Source organism: Rattus rattus, chromosome 3, assembly GCF_011064425.1.
Source record: "Rattus rattus isolate New Zealand chromosome 3, Rrattus_CSIRO_v1, whole genome shotgun sequence".
Classification (NCBI taxonomy): Eukaryota; Metazoa; Chordata; class Mammalia; order Rodentia; family Muridae; genus Rattus; species Rattus rattus.
The window spans coordinates 220839057-220858000 of NC_046156.1; the positions used below are offsets into that span (position 1 = coordinate 220839057).

At 37.4% G+C, this 18944-nt stretch overlaps 1 protein-coding gene across 1 annotated transcript in view; it reads left to right on the plus strand.

Moving 5' to 3' along the window:
* The first annotated feature begins 5509 nt into the window (after positions 1-5509).
* Fam81b (family with sequence similarity 81 member B) overlaps positions 5510-18944 on the plus strand; it is a 98643-nt gene continuing 85208 nt past the window's right edge. Inside the window, exons 1-3 of the mRNA XM_032899113.1 lie at positions 5510-5574; positions 13039-13133; positions 15763-15827. Coding sequence (XP_032755004.1) covers positions 5520-5574; positions 13039-13133; positions 15763-15827 — 215 coding nt within the window. The 5' untranslated portion in view covers positions 5510-5519. The remainder of the gene's footprint in view (positions 5575-13038; positions 13134-15762; positions 15828-18944) is intronic.

Genomic DNA, 18944 nt, shown 5'->3' on the forward strand with positions numbered 1-18944 from the left:
ACCAGAGCTTCCTGGGACTAAGCCAGTACCTAAAGAGTATACATGGACTGACCCTGGACTCTGACCTCATAGGTAGCATTGAATATCCTAGCAAGATCACCAGTGTAAGGGGAAGCCCAGGGTCCTGCTAAGACTGAACCCCCAGTGAACGTGATTGTTGGTAGGGCAGCAATGGGGGGAGGATGGGGAGGGGAACACCCATAAAGAAGGGGAGGGGGATGTTGGCCTGTAAACCGGGAAAGGGAATAACACTTGAAATGTAAATAAGAAATACTCAAGTTAATAAAATAAATAAATAAATAAATAAATAAATAAATAAAATATTTTATATGTAAAGTGATTTTTCAAAGGCAATCACTTCAAATTACCCTTTCTTCATATCTTGGGATAAATTTTAAATATTCGGGATATTAATATTTCTGTAAGCTGTATTCTATCTCAATTATATAAAATTCATGTAAAATTGCATGTGCATGCATATAAACAAGAGTGAATGTAACAATTAAAAGATAATGAAAACTGTATATTAGTTCCCCCAAGTCATTTAGAAGTAACATTTTCTTTTACTGTCCAATATAATTTTCAGTGTTACGAGAATAGAGTCACTATGTGACTCAGAGAAATTCCTCTGACAGTGTCATGAGACACATGAGCAGAGCTGTCATCCCAGATTCTCAGATATCCTCAGCTGTAGGTAGTTTAAGCAGGTTATACAATGACAGTTTTATACAACAAGGAAAATGCACAGTTGAATTTCTACATTTATTATACTTTTTCATTCTTCACTTAATCTTTAACTAAGTTTGAAAAAAATGGTCCTTCACCATGAAGTAAAAACAAAGGTCCTATATTTACTCACATTTATGTCTCATAAGCCTCTTTTTAAGCATCACCTCAGTGTATAAGCACACTAATGCGTGCACACACAAAATGCCTTGCATATTGAAGGCACTCAGCAAGACACTTCACTTTTCCCAACCATTATTCTTTGTGGCTTAGTCTAGATGTTTCTGTATCTATAGAAATCAAAGTCTATATACATAAAAATGTCTAAATCAAACCCCCAAAATGTTTCTCTTTAAATTTTTGGGAAAAAGTCAATCAAATTTCTAGGGAAACGTGCCTTGGCAAATTTCTTTTTACTTTGAATTTTAAGGTAGTGAGTCCTGCTAGACTAGACCCATACAAAGGTAATATGCTGAAACTCATACAAGATAAGGAATCTTGGGGCTGGAGACATAGATGGATGGTTCGGGGCTACTGGTATGAGTTGCTCTTGCAGAGAGCCCAGGTTCATTTGCCAGCCTGATTGAGGTATAACAACCCCCTGTAGCCTATTCCAGAGGATCTTAGGCCTTCTTCTCCCCTCTGTGGACGTGTGTGTGTGTGTGTGTGTGTGTGTGTGTGTGTGTGTTGTGTGTGTGTGCGCACGCAAAATAAACATGCACAAAATAAAAATCAAAAGTTCTTTTTTAAAAAGGCAAGACATTGTGTCCATAAAGATATGTCCTGACAAATCTAACAGATCTTAAATAAAGGAAAATTCATATTCTTCAATCCCATTGAAATATATGGAAAACTTTGATAATTATTTATCTTAAACATTTTTTTAAACATAGCTGTTCATGCTGTTGGCAAAAAGACATGTAAAATAATTAAAAGTTCATAAGCACATTCTTGATCCTCATCCCACTTTCATGTAGCATATGCATTCTCCCATATATGTTCATCCTCATATAAATGTAAAATGAAACAGTGGAATCATCATAAACACATTTTATTATACATAATTATTTTTTACCTTTTCCCATTGCTTTTTATTCTTTTGTTATTATCTCATTGTTTTAAAATTTAATTGTTCTTGATAAAGGAAAAGATTTTCCTGAAACCAGCATTCCTGGGGAAGAGAAGGTTATACAGTGATACATCTTACAGGGAAGAATTCTCCTGAGTTTTAATGATGAGCACAGGGGTATTCCAATAGTTCAAGAACACTCCCCAGAGACTTCATTGCACTTTCTATTGGTAAGACAGAGTACGAGTACATAAAATATTAAAATCTGTCCTACAGTCATTTGGCTAAATGGGGGCCAGAAGTGCTTTCATTGATTTCAAAACTAGAATCTATTTTTATGTTTTTCAAAGAGAGATCTATGGTGACCTTGAAATACAAGTGTCTTTTAAAGTTCTGTGGTTGGGGCCACCAGTCTTATGATTCAACAAAAACAAGTTCCTGGAATTCCTGGGGCCAGCAAGTTGGGAAGAGCTGCCCACTTCCAGCTTGTCCCTTGGGCTGTCCCTGTCAAGCAGAATTGACTAGGAACTTTCAGATAGACTACTGGATCCAGAGGTATTAATGGTACATCTCTGATTCAGCAAGAAACCTGCTCGATTGAAGAAATCTTTTCAGCTAGACTCAGAACTCATTCCTGAAGCCAGTGAGATGTTTTAAACTAAATTACAAAGAAGTTCAGGCTTCCTTGTCACTCCAATAAAAAAGACCTATGAGTCCTGCAGCCCATGGGAAAGTCACTACTCCAGTGGTCTGGGTGTTAATCTGTAGTTTCCAACCCTTTGCACTGCACTCCTTTGTTGTATGGGATTTGTTAACTACTAGACTTTTGATACTGTGTGCAAATGGAAATCTGTGTGGCCTCTAACTGCTAGACATAGCTACAAACTTTAACTATGCTTCCCCTGAGAAGCTTTGCCCTTTGGCATTTTTATTTCATCATAGAAAATTCCCTATTTCAGTGCACCGGTTAATCAAAAGATTCAGCAGATGTTATAGTCAAAGCCAAATAGAGTCTGGGAGACAGTAGAAATGGCAGTGGGGACTTGCCACAGTAGCTTGACTACAATCAAGTGTTTGGAAGAGAAGCCTTTTGCCCCCCCCCCCAAAAAAAAAAACAAAAAGAAAGAAAAAGAGAAAATTAAATAAATGAAGACTCAGAAAGCAGGGAACTGAAAAAAGCCACCCCCTCCCACTCCCACACCGACTCCCCCACTCCCCCAACCTTCCAACCCCCAACCCCCCAACCCCCCCATAAACAGGAAGTAGGAGTAAAATGCAAATTGCTAGCTGACAGCTGGGGGGCAGAGGGAGTGGCTTGGCCCTGGGAGAAGGGGGCAGGGGTGGGAGTGGGGCTAGATAATTAAGACCTGCAGATGGTGTTTCAAACCAGAAAGCACTTCCAGCCCAGGCCAGAGTTTCTGAAAATTCACTCAAACTCAGGATCTAAAGAATGCAAAAGGATGTTTAGATTGATGCTATTGAAAAACCCCTAGAGCAGGGAGACCCTTACTCAAGTCTCAGGATGACACAACCCCCCAAGAACTCACGTGAGACCATCCTTGCTGTAATAACAAAAGGTTTATTAATAGGAATCAGTGCACTGGGATCGAGACTCATATCCCACACAGGGGCAGAGGAGTTCGACTACAAATAGCTGAGAGAAAGAGTATCTAAAGGAAGAAGCCACAACCCAAGGGGTTAGGGATGGCATCATTGGAAAACGTCGAGAATACCAGTGAAAAATCATAAGGAGAAGCTTCCTGTCTCTCAAGATTGTTTTAAGATTGTAATCTAACTTTATGGTCAGCTAGTTCCTGGGAGAACAGGCTCAAGAAATGTGACCTTTTACCTACTCACTGGCCGAGAGCAGGGTCTGGAATTTGAGGTATTTAGGGCTTCTTAGGGGTAAGATAGCATTTCTAAACTTCTGACTTCTTGGCTGCATTTTTTATTCTTTCACTTTCCAGGAACATGCAGCAATGGTAAGTATATCAAAGTCATCTCATGACCAAAATTACATTCCCTGCCAGCTTCTTCATATCATTCTAGGATCTCCTCTCTTGAGGTTTTCAGTGTGTGGTCCTTGGATGTCTAACAGTAAGCTTCTGTTAAAACTCCTGAGCTGGTGCCTATATCCCTGTAGTTTAAGAAGTTTTCTGCACATTTGCACACTAATGGTTCAGATACCTGACTAATACCTTGTCCCTTATCAGGTACAGAGTCTATACTGAAGGGGTAGGTACTTTCTAATGCACAAAGGAGAAAGTCAGGCAGGAATAGAATGGGACAGGCAAGATAATGGTGGGGAAAGACTTCTCTCTCCTGAATTGTCAGTGGAAGGGAGTAAGCAGTAAGAGCACACCCTTCCACCCCACCGCTGTTGCGGCACATGCATACATACACACACACACACACACACACACACACACACACACACACACACAAGTTCCTTGGAACTACCTTATTTTGTTGGAGAGAAAGGTCATTCAATATTTGTTTCTTGTTTTTAATTTAACACATTTTTAAGTCAACTCCTAAAATTTACTAATACTCAGTGACAAAAATACCAGTTCAGTCATTACATGATTGAAATTTAAAAATGAAAAAAAAATATTTCTCTGAGCTAATAGTATGAGCAATAGTATATGGTTTGTCTGCATTCTATAACTACTTGTACTTAAAGCATTGTCTATTAAGTAATGACGCTTCTGAACAACGGTCTGAACTTTCTCCCCCACAGGATTATGAATTGTCTTTAAGGGGAGATGTTGTGTCATTCTTCACTTTTAAAATGCCAGACCATTTTACAAGTCCCACCACGCTTAACTGCTTCCTGCACTTTGTAACTCATCTGTAGAATTCTCTCATTGTCTTCTGGACTTAATTTATTCAACTAAACATTTTTGAAAGTCTGTGTATATATTTAATTTCGATTCAACATTCAGTATGCCTAAATCTTTTGGTTTCCTCCTCAATGCTGCAAAATAATTATTTAGTTTAACATGTTTAGCAAGCACCTACCACATGCCAGATAATGCCATGGTAATGTTAGCCTCTGAAGCAATGCAGTGAACCAAATAGAAAGTCACTGTGTTCTATGAAGCTTAGATTATTACACAGTAAGTAATCAATATACACTAAAAGATAGGTCATAGATACAGATGATAGGTTGATATACATAGGTGATTATAGACAGATAGATAAATATACATAGTGATAGATTATAGATAGAAAGATAGATAGATGATGGGTAGATAGAAGATAAACAGACATAAATGATAGATCAATACTTTTTCTAGCAGGAAATAGTAATAGAAAGTGTTTATGTGGAGGAAACTATTGTTTAGATAGCCAGAGAATCCATCTCAAAGAAAGTTACATTTAATACAAACTAGAAGAAAGCCCAGGCTTTGCAGAGAGTTTTTCTAGGGAAAGTGCATTTAAGAGGCAAGTGAAGGTTAAAGATCCTGCTGAGATAGTCAAGAGTCAGGAAGTGACCATTATGGCTGCAGGAGAATAAACTAGGGACAGAGCTGAGAGGAACAGGCAGTGGAGTGGTGGTGTGTAAGAAAGTTCCATTAAGTTCCTTGACCAGTGTTTGACTTTTTCCTCCTGCCTCAGTGGTGGGATCAAGTGTGTTCTACCACACCTGTTCTCCTGTTTTAATTAGTATGGTTTTATTGTATGTAGAGATGAGTTTCACAAGGTCATTTCTTGCAGGTATATGATGTATTTTGACTGTATCATCCCAGGAGAAGAAGGATCATCAGTTTCAAAAGGTAGTCTTCCTTTTCTTTTTGGTTCTCTGAGATAGGGTTTCTCTGTGTAGTTCAGGCTGTCCTGGAATCACCAGGAAATCACATCTGATTTCCTTTCTTTTTCTATTTTTGTATTACATTGACCCCAGAACAATCATTAAAATGCAAAGTACTCAGAATCCTAAACAGATGATTCCAAAGTCCAAGAAGATTTTCTGAATGCTAAGTTCAGAGAATCGCATCTGTGTTTCCACACAGATAAGCCACACCCACCTATACAGAAACAGTCTAAGGCATTTATGAGATAATCCATCAAGAAGAGTCCTCTCAGCCTTCTAATTTTTAAGGCTGAAATATGAATTCTTTCATTCATTCAATTAAGATATATTGAGGGCCCACATAAGAAACTACACTTAAAAAATTCAATAAAATTGACAAGTTTGAAATAAGAGAATATGAACTAACACTTATTAACTATTAATGTTCAAAGAACTATTTCTAAGAACGTCATATACTGGATTACTATATTATGTGAATTATTATTTGACAAATTAGTAAATACTACTAGCTGATTTCATAAGTAGGAAGTAAAAGTGTACAATTTACTCAGATTGACCCTTATGGACATATTACAGCATAGTAAATATGGTGTACAACGAAACTACCTCCAACATTTTACTAACAGAAAAGAATTTGAAGTGTTTCCACTAATATCAGAAACAAAAAAAGGATGTTCACTCTCCCCATTCCTCTTCAATATAGTTCTGGAAGACTTAGCTACAATGATAAGATAAATGAAGGAGATAAGGGTATATAAATAGGAAATGAAGTATCTCTACTTGCAGATGATATATAAGATATACTGAAACACTCTATTAGAAACTCCTATAGCTTATAAACATATGCAGTAAAATAGCAGTGTATAAAAATACCAAGAAACCAGTAGCATTCCTGTAGGATGATGTCATTATGTGGGTGAAGGCCAGTACAGGATAGAACCAGGCCTGTCATTGGATGAGAAGGAAGGATGGGCAGGAAAAAAGTTTTAGAGGTGGAGAAGACTGGAGCAAGAAGGAGGAGCCAAGAGGACATTGAGGCAGATGTTAAGATTTCTCTCTGCACATTTACAGGTTGTTATGACTATTCTTAAAGGATGGATGTGGACAGGGCTTTGTATGTCTAGATGAGCAAACTATATCTTATTTAGGTGGGCAATTATATCTTATCAATTGGATCAGAGGTTATTGTGTTGTGTGTTCTTTCATATGGTGATTTAATTGAGTTCAAAAGAGCATGTGGTAGCTGTACACATTGGGCCACCATGGAATTGGGATGTGTATGTCTGTCATGATAGCAACCTGCTTTGTGAACTAGATGGGTTGAGAGGTTGTTGCTGGGCTCAGAGAGTAGCCATTGGTAGTGTGATATGGGATGGAGCTTAGTGGATGAGATGCTTTGTTGATTGAGATGAAAATATCCCATTGATGCCTTATATTACTACAGTGCCAGCACTAGTGTGGGATAAAAGAAACCTTCTTATTTAATTTTACTGCAACACATTCCTATATACAAATGACAAACATACCAAGAAAGAAATTAAGGAACCAATAACCCCATTCACAATAGCCTCAAATTTATATTCATGTGTGTGTGTGTGTGTGTGTGTGTGTGTGCATATGTGTGTGTGTGTGAGAGAGAGAGAGACAGAGACAGAGAGACAGAGAGACAGAGACAGAAACAGATACACAGATAGAAAGACAGACAAATTCTTGGAATAAATATAACTAAGATAAAGATTTGCATAATTAAATTACAAGACATTTAAGAAAAGCACTGAAGAAGATACGAAAAGATGCCCATGAATATATCCCTCATGTTCATGGATATGTAGGATTAATATTGTGAAAATATCCATTCTACAAAAAACAATTAACATATCCAACAAAATCTCCATCAAAATTCCAATGCAATTATGCACAAAATTTAAAAAATAATCTTACCTTTTATATGAACACATACACACACGCAGGCAGGCAGGCAGGCACATGCACCACATACATGAACACACAAACACACACACACACACAGACACACAGACACACAGACACACACACACACACACTCACACACACAGGCTAGCCAAAATAATCCTGAACAATAAGAGAACATTCTTGATTTTAAGTTAAGCTACAGAGCTATAATAATAAGAAAAGCAAAATATTGACATAAGAAGAGACACACTGATAAAAGGGATGTAATTGAAGACCTGGATATAATTCCATGTAGCTATACCCACCTACTTGTTGTTGTTGTTACAGAAATACCAAAAATACACCCTGGTAAGAGACTGCATTATTTAAAAATATATTAATAAAATAAAAACAAAAAAATGAAACCCAGTGTTGATCAGATTGACTAGCTGTGTATAGAAGAATGAGACTAATTGTTAACTCTTATCCAGCAAAATCTCAAGTCCACATGGATTAGGGACCTCAAAAAACTAAAACAACAAGACATGCTGGTGGATGTGGGGAAAGGTAAACACTACTAACTGCTGGTGAGAACAGAAACTGAAGCAGACACTGTGGGAATCAGCACAAAAATTGTTCAATATGTGAGAAATATTCTACCATGTGATCTAGCTATACTACTGTTGGGCACATTCCCAAAAGGTTATATCCTACTACAGACACACTTGTTCATCCATGTTCACTGCTGCACTGTTCATGATAGTCAGGAAAGGAAAACAGCTTAGATGTTCATCAACTGAGGAGTGGATTATGAAAATATTTACACTGTGGAATATCAGTCACTGTTAAGAAAAATGAAATTATAAAATTCACAGGTAAGTAGATGGAACTGGAAACAAGTTCATCCTGAATGAGTATGGTGGTTTGAATGAGATATCTGACAGAGACTAGATGATTTAAATACTCACTCCCCAGTTGGTGGCACTGTTTAGGAAGGGTTAGGAGGTTTGACCTTGCTGGAGAAAGAATGTCACTAGGAAGGCTTTGAAGTTTAAATGCCTTGTGGCATTCTCAGTGTGCTTTCTCAGCCTTCTGCTTGTGATTCAAGATGTGAGCTCTCAGTTGTTCCTGCTTCCATTCCTACCTCTAGCCATGCTTCCCACCATCATGGAGATGAACTCTTGTGTCTCTAAGCCCTTCCTTCATTCCTAAGCTGCCATGGTAATGGTGTTTTATTGCAGCAATAGGAAAGTAACTAATAAAGTTCAGTAACCCATAGACAGAAAAACAAATACTGCAATTGTTTCTCATATGTGTATGTAATTGCTGGTTCTTTAGATATGTGGGAATTGGAATACCCATTGAGGTTAGAAAACTAGTAAGGGGATATAGGAGAAGAGGAAACATTTCAAAGGAGGGGAGAATATAATGACAAAGGAAAAGGAAACAGGAAATATTAAATGGAGTCAGGGGTTGGGCAGAGTAGAGGAAGGAATATGGAAAAGAATAACAGTAAAGACCCTTTTAAAAAGCCATATGGAAACTAGCTACTGTTGAAACTTCTTAAAATTAGTACAGAAACATAAATAAAAAGTTTAAAAGGGGGGTTGGGGATTTAGCTCAGTGGTAGAGCGCTTGCCTAGCAACCGCAAGGCCCTGGGTTCAGTCCCCAGCTCCGAAAAAAAGAAAAAAAAAGTTTAAAAGGCATAACTCCACAACAAGAGTACAGTACACGACTAGACCATATGCTATCCCAGTACCAGGAATGGGCTGTCTCTGGCTGAGTTGTTGGCCAGGAAAGTCCCATAGACCGCAAAACATTACAGGCTACTGCTGTTGCTCTTGGTTATCCTCTAGAACCACTCTTGAAGCATAGAACACGGAGAAATGAAGCCTAGTACAGTCCTAGAAGTTTCATCCATATTGGTTAGCTGGAAGGTGCTATTCACAGTACTAGAGGAGTAAAGGAATCATTAATCTCACCCAACTGCAAATTCTGTGAGCTATAACAATGACTCTCTGGAAAGATATGCTCACTGATAACAATATTGGTATGAACATCTTGAAAGTAACCAACTACTTTTTGATTGAATTTAAGACCTAGTCCATAAATGGTATCCATACCTGGCATCATTTTCAAGGCCTAAAACTTGTAGCTAGATAGGTCATAGGCCTGAGGATAAAACCTAGTAATATTATTCTGCTAAATGGACATAATGTTAAAATGACTCCTAATGACTTATTCCTATACCCGTAGGTCAGTGCATCTCTCAGCTCTCACCAAAGAAGCTTCTTTTTGTTATAGATTGCATTAAAACAGAGATCCACAACTGATAACATGTGGAGAATAAGAGACTGTGGAGTACTCATCCCTGATTGAGACATAAAAATCATGCCTCTCCCCACAAGGCTTCTGGATTTCTGAAGAGGAAGGGGGCAAAAACAATTATAAAAGCCAGAGGTTGTAGATAAATAACAGTAAAGGTGTTTTCTGTATGTACTACAATAGTTACACATATGAACTCACAGATGATTGTGACCTGTGACAGCACCTCTACCAGCTCAAGCCAGACAAAGTTTCAGCATGTGGGGTAGGTAGGCACAAAGTCCTACCCTAGTCCTATCCAAAGATTTATTGGCACTTGGAGCTTCTAAGAGTGGAAGAGTCATTTTCTTTGAGGGTGTGAGCCTGTGTAGGTCAAGCACACTCTAGGGCAGGTCTGATCCCAAGAGTATTTGAGCAACAGAAATTGGACTTGGTGGGCACAGCTCTCAGAGGAATTGAAAAACAAGCTGAATGTGATCTAAACATATCATTTAAAATTCTCAAAAGATTAATAAGAATATTTTTAAAAAAGATTATCCTCCAATGAGTAGCTGAAGGAACTAAATGTACTCACTCTGATACCAAAGGAAGAATTAAACACTCTGCTAGGTGATCCATATGTTCTGTCTTACAACTAGAAGTCATTTCATTCCAGAGGAACAAAAATATACTTTTACAAATCTACTTGATAAAATGTCAACCCCTGCTTTCCTTTGGTTTCAAACACAGAGAACCAACCCTTTTAGCAAGGGAAACAAATCTCCACATCTTAGCAGAATTCTATTGAATGTGTCCTGTGTGGAATTGGGGGAATGGATACAAAACTAAGGTTTAAGACACTTGGGAGCTAGTTGACTTCATCATTGACTCATGTGGGTTATTTAACATCATTGAACTTCTTTGTAATTGTATTTGTAATATTTGTTTAGTCATACTACCTCATATGAATCATGAGGTGGGCCATGAGGAATAATTTATAAACATTAAATAGTAAACACAGATAAGAGGTATGTAAGACCAAAGTCAGTAAAATCAGAATACCAAAGAAGAAGATGGAAGACCCAGAGGATTACTCCGGATCCAAATGAGTCTCCCTGGGAGGGGTTGCCTAGTAGTGCTGAAATACCTCTTGGAGGCAAAAGAAAGGAGGAGGAGTTCCAATAATAGCTGTCTGCTTAAGACCAGGTGGAGTGAGGCTAGAGCAGGAGGACATAGCAAATACTCAGATCTGCCCACGTCCACTGCTTATGTAAGTTAAGAACAGTTGCACCTTTCTCAATACTGTTTGACTCTATCCATCAGAAAACAGTTTTAGTAGATTTTCTTTGTTAAAATATTCCCTGTTATGTACCTGAGAAATCCTTGCAAATATGAAAAATGTACAGTGTAATCACTAAGGCAATCCCTAAGGCAAGCAGTGCACATGGTTTTGTCTTGGATGATCCTAGACATTGATCACCCCAATACAGAAGTATTTCTTAAGAAAGCATTTTTAGATTGAACTTGAAGATTTGGAGGGTTGTACTTTAAGCTCTAATTCTACAACTCTTAATCATTGATGTCCGGGAAGGATTTCACATACACAGGTCAGAAGTCAATGGTGTGTGTGTGTGTGTGTGTGTGTGTGTGTGTGTGTGTGTGTGTGTGTGTGTGTGTGTTAAACACACTCATTATACTATGAACAAATTGACCATGTATATCTAGAGTCAAAATCAGTTAAACTATCCATTTCAGTTTGGCTCTTTTTTCTAAACAATGAGTTTGGTTGTACATGACTGTATTTCTAAGATTCTGGAGACTGAGGCTAGGATCCTGAGTTCAAGGCCAGCCTGAGCTACAATCAAGTAAAAGCCTCTCACTTGGTGCTGGATAAAAGAGTAACTGGGCTGGAGGTCATAGCCTGCTTATAAACCCAGTCTAAGTTTCAAAGCTTAGCTTAGCATTACAGGATATAATATTGGAGCCAAAATCATGGGCTGTCTTTATCTCTGGATCAAGCTTTATCATTTGCCATCCCAAACATCTAAGTTCTTGGAGCAAGACAATCTGTAATTTGGATAGTAACCTAGCTTCATTTCTGTATATGAAAGCTAAGCAAATAATAACACAAAAGAATTCTAATTTTAAAACTGAGAAAAAAAGCACTTTAAAACTAAAATAGCTTGCTTCATTTTGCAATTACTGAATAAAATTTTCTTTTAACCCAAAACCCAGTATTTATTTAGCTCCTGACCCAGGCCATCTGCCATTGTCACTCAACTGCCCATGGCATTCTCTTAATGTCCTCAAAGTGTTAGCTTCCTCAACAAGCATACCAGGACAAAGATTAAGGAATAAAGTAATGGTTTTCCTTTCCTTGTTTTCTGCTTCTAACTTGATGAACACTGTGCTCTTGTCAAACTCAACTGCATCTCCTGTAGCATTTGAAATATTGGGTCACTTCTCATTCAATAAGACAAAGCAAATGAGCAACCGTAATCGAGGATCCGCCTCATAAATCCTAGAGAGCTCAGTACTTGAGGTATGAGAGGAAACCCCACTGACATCACAGATCCCTCCAAGTCACAATACTCTTCAACTGCCCTTAGAAAGATGTTTCAGAAGCATGAAGGTTTTATTTTGGAAGTAGTCAGGAATCCTTAGTATTTTGACTTTTTAAGAAGGAAAACAAACCTCTGTTCCCTTTCAAAAATAAAAAGCAAATCAACGAAAAGTAATAATAATAAAGCTGAGGACCAGCTTTATGAGTTCGGGTATCTACCCATGGACAACTCAGTCTTGAAATTCCTGACATTTTTTACTATATATAAACAAAGTTAAAAAACAAAAAAACAAAAAACAAAACAAACAAACAAACAAACAAACAAAAAAACCTCATTGGGCCTCAGCTCTAATCTTGGACACAATTGGATGTATCTCCCAATATTTTAGGTCTATTTGACCTTAACAAAGCTAAAAGGTTTTGGAAGTACTTGTAGAAATATGTTCTGCTCAACAGCTAGAAATGTTCTGATTCTGGCAGGTGAGGGAACTGGGGTGGGGGAGGGGAGAGGCAAATGTCAACAAGTTGTAAGCCTCTGTTTAACTTTTGACACCTGTTTAGAAACTAGCTTTAAATCTTAAAATGCCACAAATGCAAAAATTCACTTGCCGTAGTTCCTTTTCTGATTCTGCATTCTGGTTGCCTAGATACAGATGTAAACAAACGTGCCTCTCTGCCTGCAGAACAGCCTGATCTACCTGATGGCCCCCTTCCTGGCTCAGCTAGTGACGGAGAAAAGAAAGCAAGTACTTTCAGATCTTCATATTAAGAGTGGAATACTCTGTTCAGTTGCTCAAGGCTAAGGCTGGGGGTTGTTCAGAGCTTGAAGGGATCCCAGAAGAATGACTGTCTGTTCTGCAGTTCCTGCTGTTCTGCCTTGAGAAAGTGACAGAGCCCAGGGAGGTTACCATAAACAAATTCCTCTCAGTTTCTAAATATCTTAACTGGAGTGATTTTTAATATGGGGATAAGGTTTTGAATTTGGTGATGATTTATTATGATGAAGATTCTTTAAGAAAAGGAATTGTTATATGCAATGTTTCCTTTGTCAGTGCCTCTGGCACTTTGCATTAATGATAAAGACCGTGCAAAGCAAGTTGTGCTTTGGACTTGGGTAGGTCTAATAACACCTGAGCAGAATATACAGTCTCTTCTTATGAAAAGCAAGCATGATATCAAGCTCTGGTGTTAAGTCTCTGAGTTAGACTGGATGATTGCTTAACTTCAATTTCCTTGAAGAAAATAGGTTAGTTAGGCTTTGCTTTTGTTGTGCATTCCGATGAGCTTCTTAAGACTTCGCAAGCAAATAGGCTCAGTGTACAACAATCACAGGATCCTTTGCTTTCCCAGTCTTCAAGCTCTTCACCTATAAAAAGAGTCATCTTAAATTAGTCAAAGGAACTTTTGTCACATATGATGAAACAATGATACAGATCTCATAGAGCTATTAGAACAACTAAATCACTATCTATGAAAGGATTCCACAGGATACGAATTACAATATTTTAAATACACTGTGAACAGATCAAAATTGGGTCATGTAAAAAATCCCATAAATAAGAAAGTTATTTGTGGAATAATTTTTAAATATAACCAAATCTTAGCATCTAAGAATACATTGAAAAACCACACACACACATAAATATAGACATAGATGTAGATAGATATAGATATATAGATATACATTATACTTCCAAAGTAGATTTGATGAGAATATCCTAGTAATTTATTTCCCTTGGATACACTAATTCCACAAATATTTACCCAGCATCATTGGTTATTAAATGCATAAGTTAAAGACCAATCTGTTGATGAGGAAATACTAAGACCAGATTCCTGCTGCCATTGGTGTTCATTGGAGCAATGAGAAAATGTCTGGTGTGAAGTCAATGCTAAGTTCAAGACCCAAAAGCAATAGTGAGAAGATATGCTAGGGTACAAATCTGGTCAAGTCCTCTGGATGATATCCAGAACACAACCGTGTGCATAGGCACCAGACTAATCTCTAGGGCCGTGGTTCTCAATCTTCCTAATGCTGCAAACCTTTAGTATAGTTTCTTATGTCCTGGTGACCTCCAACCATAAAATTATTTCATTGAAATTTCATAACTATAATTTTGATACTGTTATGAATTGTAATGTAAATATTTGATATACAAGATATCTGCTACGTGACTCCCAAAGATTCACTCACAGGTTGAAAAACAGTGCTGTAGGGGAAGTCTGAGCTAGGGCACATCTAACTTCTGGCAGACCCTAATTCACAGTATGTTCAGGGGCACTGCACTCTCTTAGAAGTCCACTGGCCCCATCCTGAGCCTGTTCTGACAGCTTCTTGCCAACTGTCCTAGATCAAACCAGCATGGCCACTACAAATTTTCATGATAATAGAGTTGCCTGGTTTTCAGTTTTGGGTTTATTTTTAGAGGAGGGGGATGTATAATTAATTGTCTTGGCTCTAACCCAGGAAATGGTTAATTCCATTAAATAGACTAAAGAACTAATTTCTGAATATTTACTTAAACCCTGAATAATTATATTTTATTCTGTTTTATTATGCCGTGGTATAACCCAAGTAAAGAATCCAATAATCTTGCTTAATTTGTTAACTGAAGAAGAATATCACTTACATTCCCTCCACTGAATCCAATTCAGTGATTGGTTATTGAAATTAAACTAAAACTTGCTGTGCTTTTAAACTTTAAAAAATGTATTAGGCCTTTAGTCATTTTCCATATATGGAAATAGTGAATATATTTGGTATCTTTTTTCCTCATAGGAAAAAATGTTAGCAAATTATCAACCTTCGGAAGGAAATAGGATCTTCTAAGAGTAGCAAAATAGTGAATTAGAGATTTTCAGCTAAGTGTTCATATAGCCAACTCGTTTCATGCTACTAAATTATACATGTAGCTGTTCTATGCTTTTATTTCACATCTATAATAACCTGACATCTATGTTTTTAGAATATAAAATTACTTAGATTGACTTTTATGTGTGGGGCTGTTTTGAAAATTAGCTGGTTCCCCCAGGAAATTACTATGTCAGGCACAACTTATTATCATTGGACTTCTTTCAAAGCCTAGTCAGTAATCATGGGGGCTTTCATTGAGCAGTTTTCATCTGGGAAGGATGCATGGCTTGAACTTGTAAAACCTTTCCCATGTGCTAGCAGACCTATGAAGCAAAGCTCATTAGGAGTGCCCCAGAACCTAATTTCAGTTTCAGTTAGTATCTATGCAAACATGGCATAGGTAAACTGTGGTATATAGTTTATTTAAAATCAAAACATTTATTTAAAGACAAGATGTTTGAAGAATAGCCCACCATAGCATCACAGGTATATTTTGAATCTGTCGCTTCTGTTTTAGGTAAGATTATCTCCAGGCAAAATGTCAACTAAGAACTCCACAGATCTAGTTGAATATGTTGACAAGTAAGTCTTTAAACTAAGTCTCTTTGCTGCATTTGATGACTCTGTAGAGAATAGAATGGCTGAATGAAAGCATGTAAGTAGATCTCTGCTTTCAGAAAACCCTGAACAACCTTAGACAGACAAAGCTCACTGTTTCTAAACACATTGTGCTACCTTCTCTTTAAACAATTTCATAAACTCCTGTAGATCTGTGGGGGGAGTAATACAACTGGGGCCAGAAGTGACACGTAACACAACAGATTAAATAACTGTAACTGTCAAATAAAGCCTAGCAGATCAATTGACACTGTGATATAAAAACAAAACAAACAAACAAATAAACAAAAAAAAACAAACCAGGAAACTTGAGATATTTTAATTATCAGAAAAAGATTGACTTTTTTAAAAAATCAAATTCCACTACATTCCTACTTACAATGCCCACTGGAGTGGTCCACAGAAATTGAACAGCTCTGGTTCTTAGGACACAACCATTGGTAGATGTACATTGTTCAAAATACCCCAGAATTGTATGTTTTTGGGGTGGAGTTTCAGAAGCACTGCATCTGGGTTGGAGTTGTGTTCTCCTCAGCATGAAAGGCGGTTGTCTGGACTCCCATTAAGAGCTTCTAGGCAGCTCTGTTTTGGCCCTTCCTTGCACTATTCCTCTTAACTCTGGACTTGGGAAACATAGTTCTTTCTTTTCATTTGCAAACTAAGAAGTTCTTGGTATATACTGCAGCTTTAAAATAATTCAGATTCTATAATATGCATTCTAACCACAAGAGAGATGTGCCAAATAAATGAAATGACTCAAGGAGAAGAAGCGTCATAAATGGTAGACTGATTTTTTAAAGTCATCTTTAATGGCGAAAATTACAAAATTTTAAATTCTGCTTTTTGTTGCAATATTTACAGTTAAGCATTCCCCTGTTCTCATCCACATGGATTCAATCCATTTCAGCACTTCTGTGTTTCAATTCTTTTCACTTTGCATACATGAGTATGGCTTTATGATTTGGGAGGGTGGGGATTCAAACAGGAGAAATTATTTTTCTTGGTGTTTTAAAGTGTGCTACTTAGATAAATAAACTAGGAACAATGAATGTAGTCTTCCCAGAATTAAAGGACATATTAGCTAACTGTAGCGTTAGTTGTTGTTTGTGGAAACTGTAGTTGTTTCCACCTGTCTGCATGTGGCAAATAAAAATCATTGCTCTGACCTAGTGAGATAATTCCAGTTGGAAGGCAGAGTGACCTACATTGCAGGAGATTCAAGAATAAACTCCTAGAGAAGGATTAACAACCTTAGATTTTAAAACATCATTGTGGGTTTCAGCACAATGAAAGGATATTTACATTTATTTATACATGTACTTTATATGTATATGTGTGTGAGCATGTGTCTCACTGTGTACATGCAGAGGCCAGAAGACAACCTTTGGGAATTTGGTTGTGTTCTTGCATGTGTGGGTTCCAGGTCACCAGACTTGGGAAGCAAACACCTTTATGTGCTTAGTTATGTCACCCAGTTGCATTTCAGCAAAGTTAAGACAAAGATTGCCTATTCCCAGCATTCTTTTCTACCCCAGTTCAATTTCATAATCCCACCTCTCAATGCCTAAGTCAGGTGCCTATTTTATTAAGAGATGGTTAAATCTACCATGCTCTTTACTTCTATTCTTTCACACTGTAGTCTCAAACACAGGGGCTCCGGAACCTTATGCTTTTTACTAACCCTGTAATAGTCTATCATGGTGCATAGACTATCAATTTTTGATGAACTGTAGCTGACAGATATAATGAAGAGGAAGGCCGGGGCAGGGTGAATTGGATGAGCTATACTAACAGAAGTGCTTATGGGATGCTGACTAGCAGAAAAACAAAATGAAATTCAGACATTTTGCAACTATCACTGCAGAATTTTGAATTGACATTTAATAAAACAAACTTAACTTTGCTTTCTTTAAATAACTGTATCCTCTAAATCACCAATTGGTAACAGATGTACTAGATGTAAATGAAGTACTTTGACAAATGAAGATCACTGTCCACTCATTAAACTACCTTAGTATGCATTACACAGCTTCAGGGATGCATCCTTGTAGACACTTATCAATATGTTTAAGGGTGGTATTCAAAAATGTACTAATAAGCCCCCCAAAGCAAAACTTGAGTTACAAAAGAGATCATACCTAGCTTATGAAAAAGTTCAACTTAGAGAAGGGTGGCCAACTGACTATTTATGGAGTCTTTCTTGGCCTGTCAATTATAGTAGAACCCACATATTATCTATACACATTAAATGGTAGGTCATATTAATAATACATGTGTGGGGCAGCAGAATGTTTGCAAGTATTTATAGGACAATGGTGAAGGTGTCATCCTATTAAAGGCAGCAGATAATTTTAATGTGTACATTGGTTTGCTAATCCACAATTATCAGACATTCTGACTTTATGACCCTGTACATATGCTCATTTATACTTAATGGACTGAAGAGCATCAAAGTTTTCCTTTTCGTTGCCTTTCTCCTGCTGGTCACACTAGTGGAGTCTAGGGCTTTCATAAGGAACTCTTTTGAGTCCACAGCAGCTAAATTGGCTGTGATCGAGAAAGCTCCCATTGCCTTACTAGTCAGTTTCTGCCTTATGTGTAAGAGAGTAGAGTTTCAAGTGATCAAAGATGAGTTCTTGATACTTCTCAATTAATTCTACTCATGATTTTCATCTACATCTTTCTATGTAATAAGCTAGGTGGTTGAAATTTTTGAACACCTAATTATCCTCTTACAGGATTTAATTTTGAACGGAAAATAAATTGTGCTTATGAATCTCTTATTTTTCTTTAATTGGCTATCCCACAAGAGGAGAATTTTTTTTCTCACCTTGGAATCAAATGCTTTCTGAGGTCCTTTCTAATCCTTCAGAGGCTGGTTATTGCTTACTTAGTTTATGCAAGCTCTGGGCTAGGCGTTTACAGAGTGAGCAAATTAGACAAAGATTCCTACTTCACATACCTTTTATTCCAAAGAAGGAAGATGCACAGATTTCTGGTAATCCTGCCAGGACAATATTTGCTTACAGGTTAGCATTTGAGCAGACTAGGATATGGGCAGGTAGACACCTGGGCAAGGAC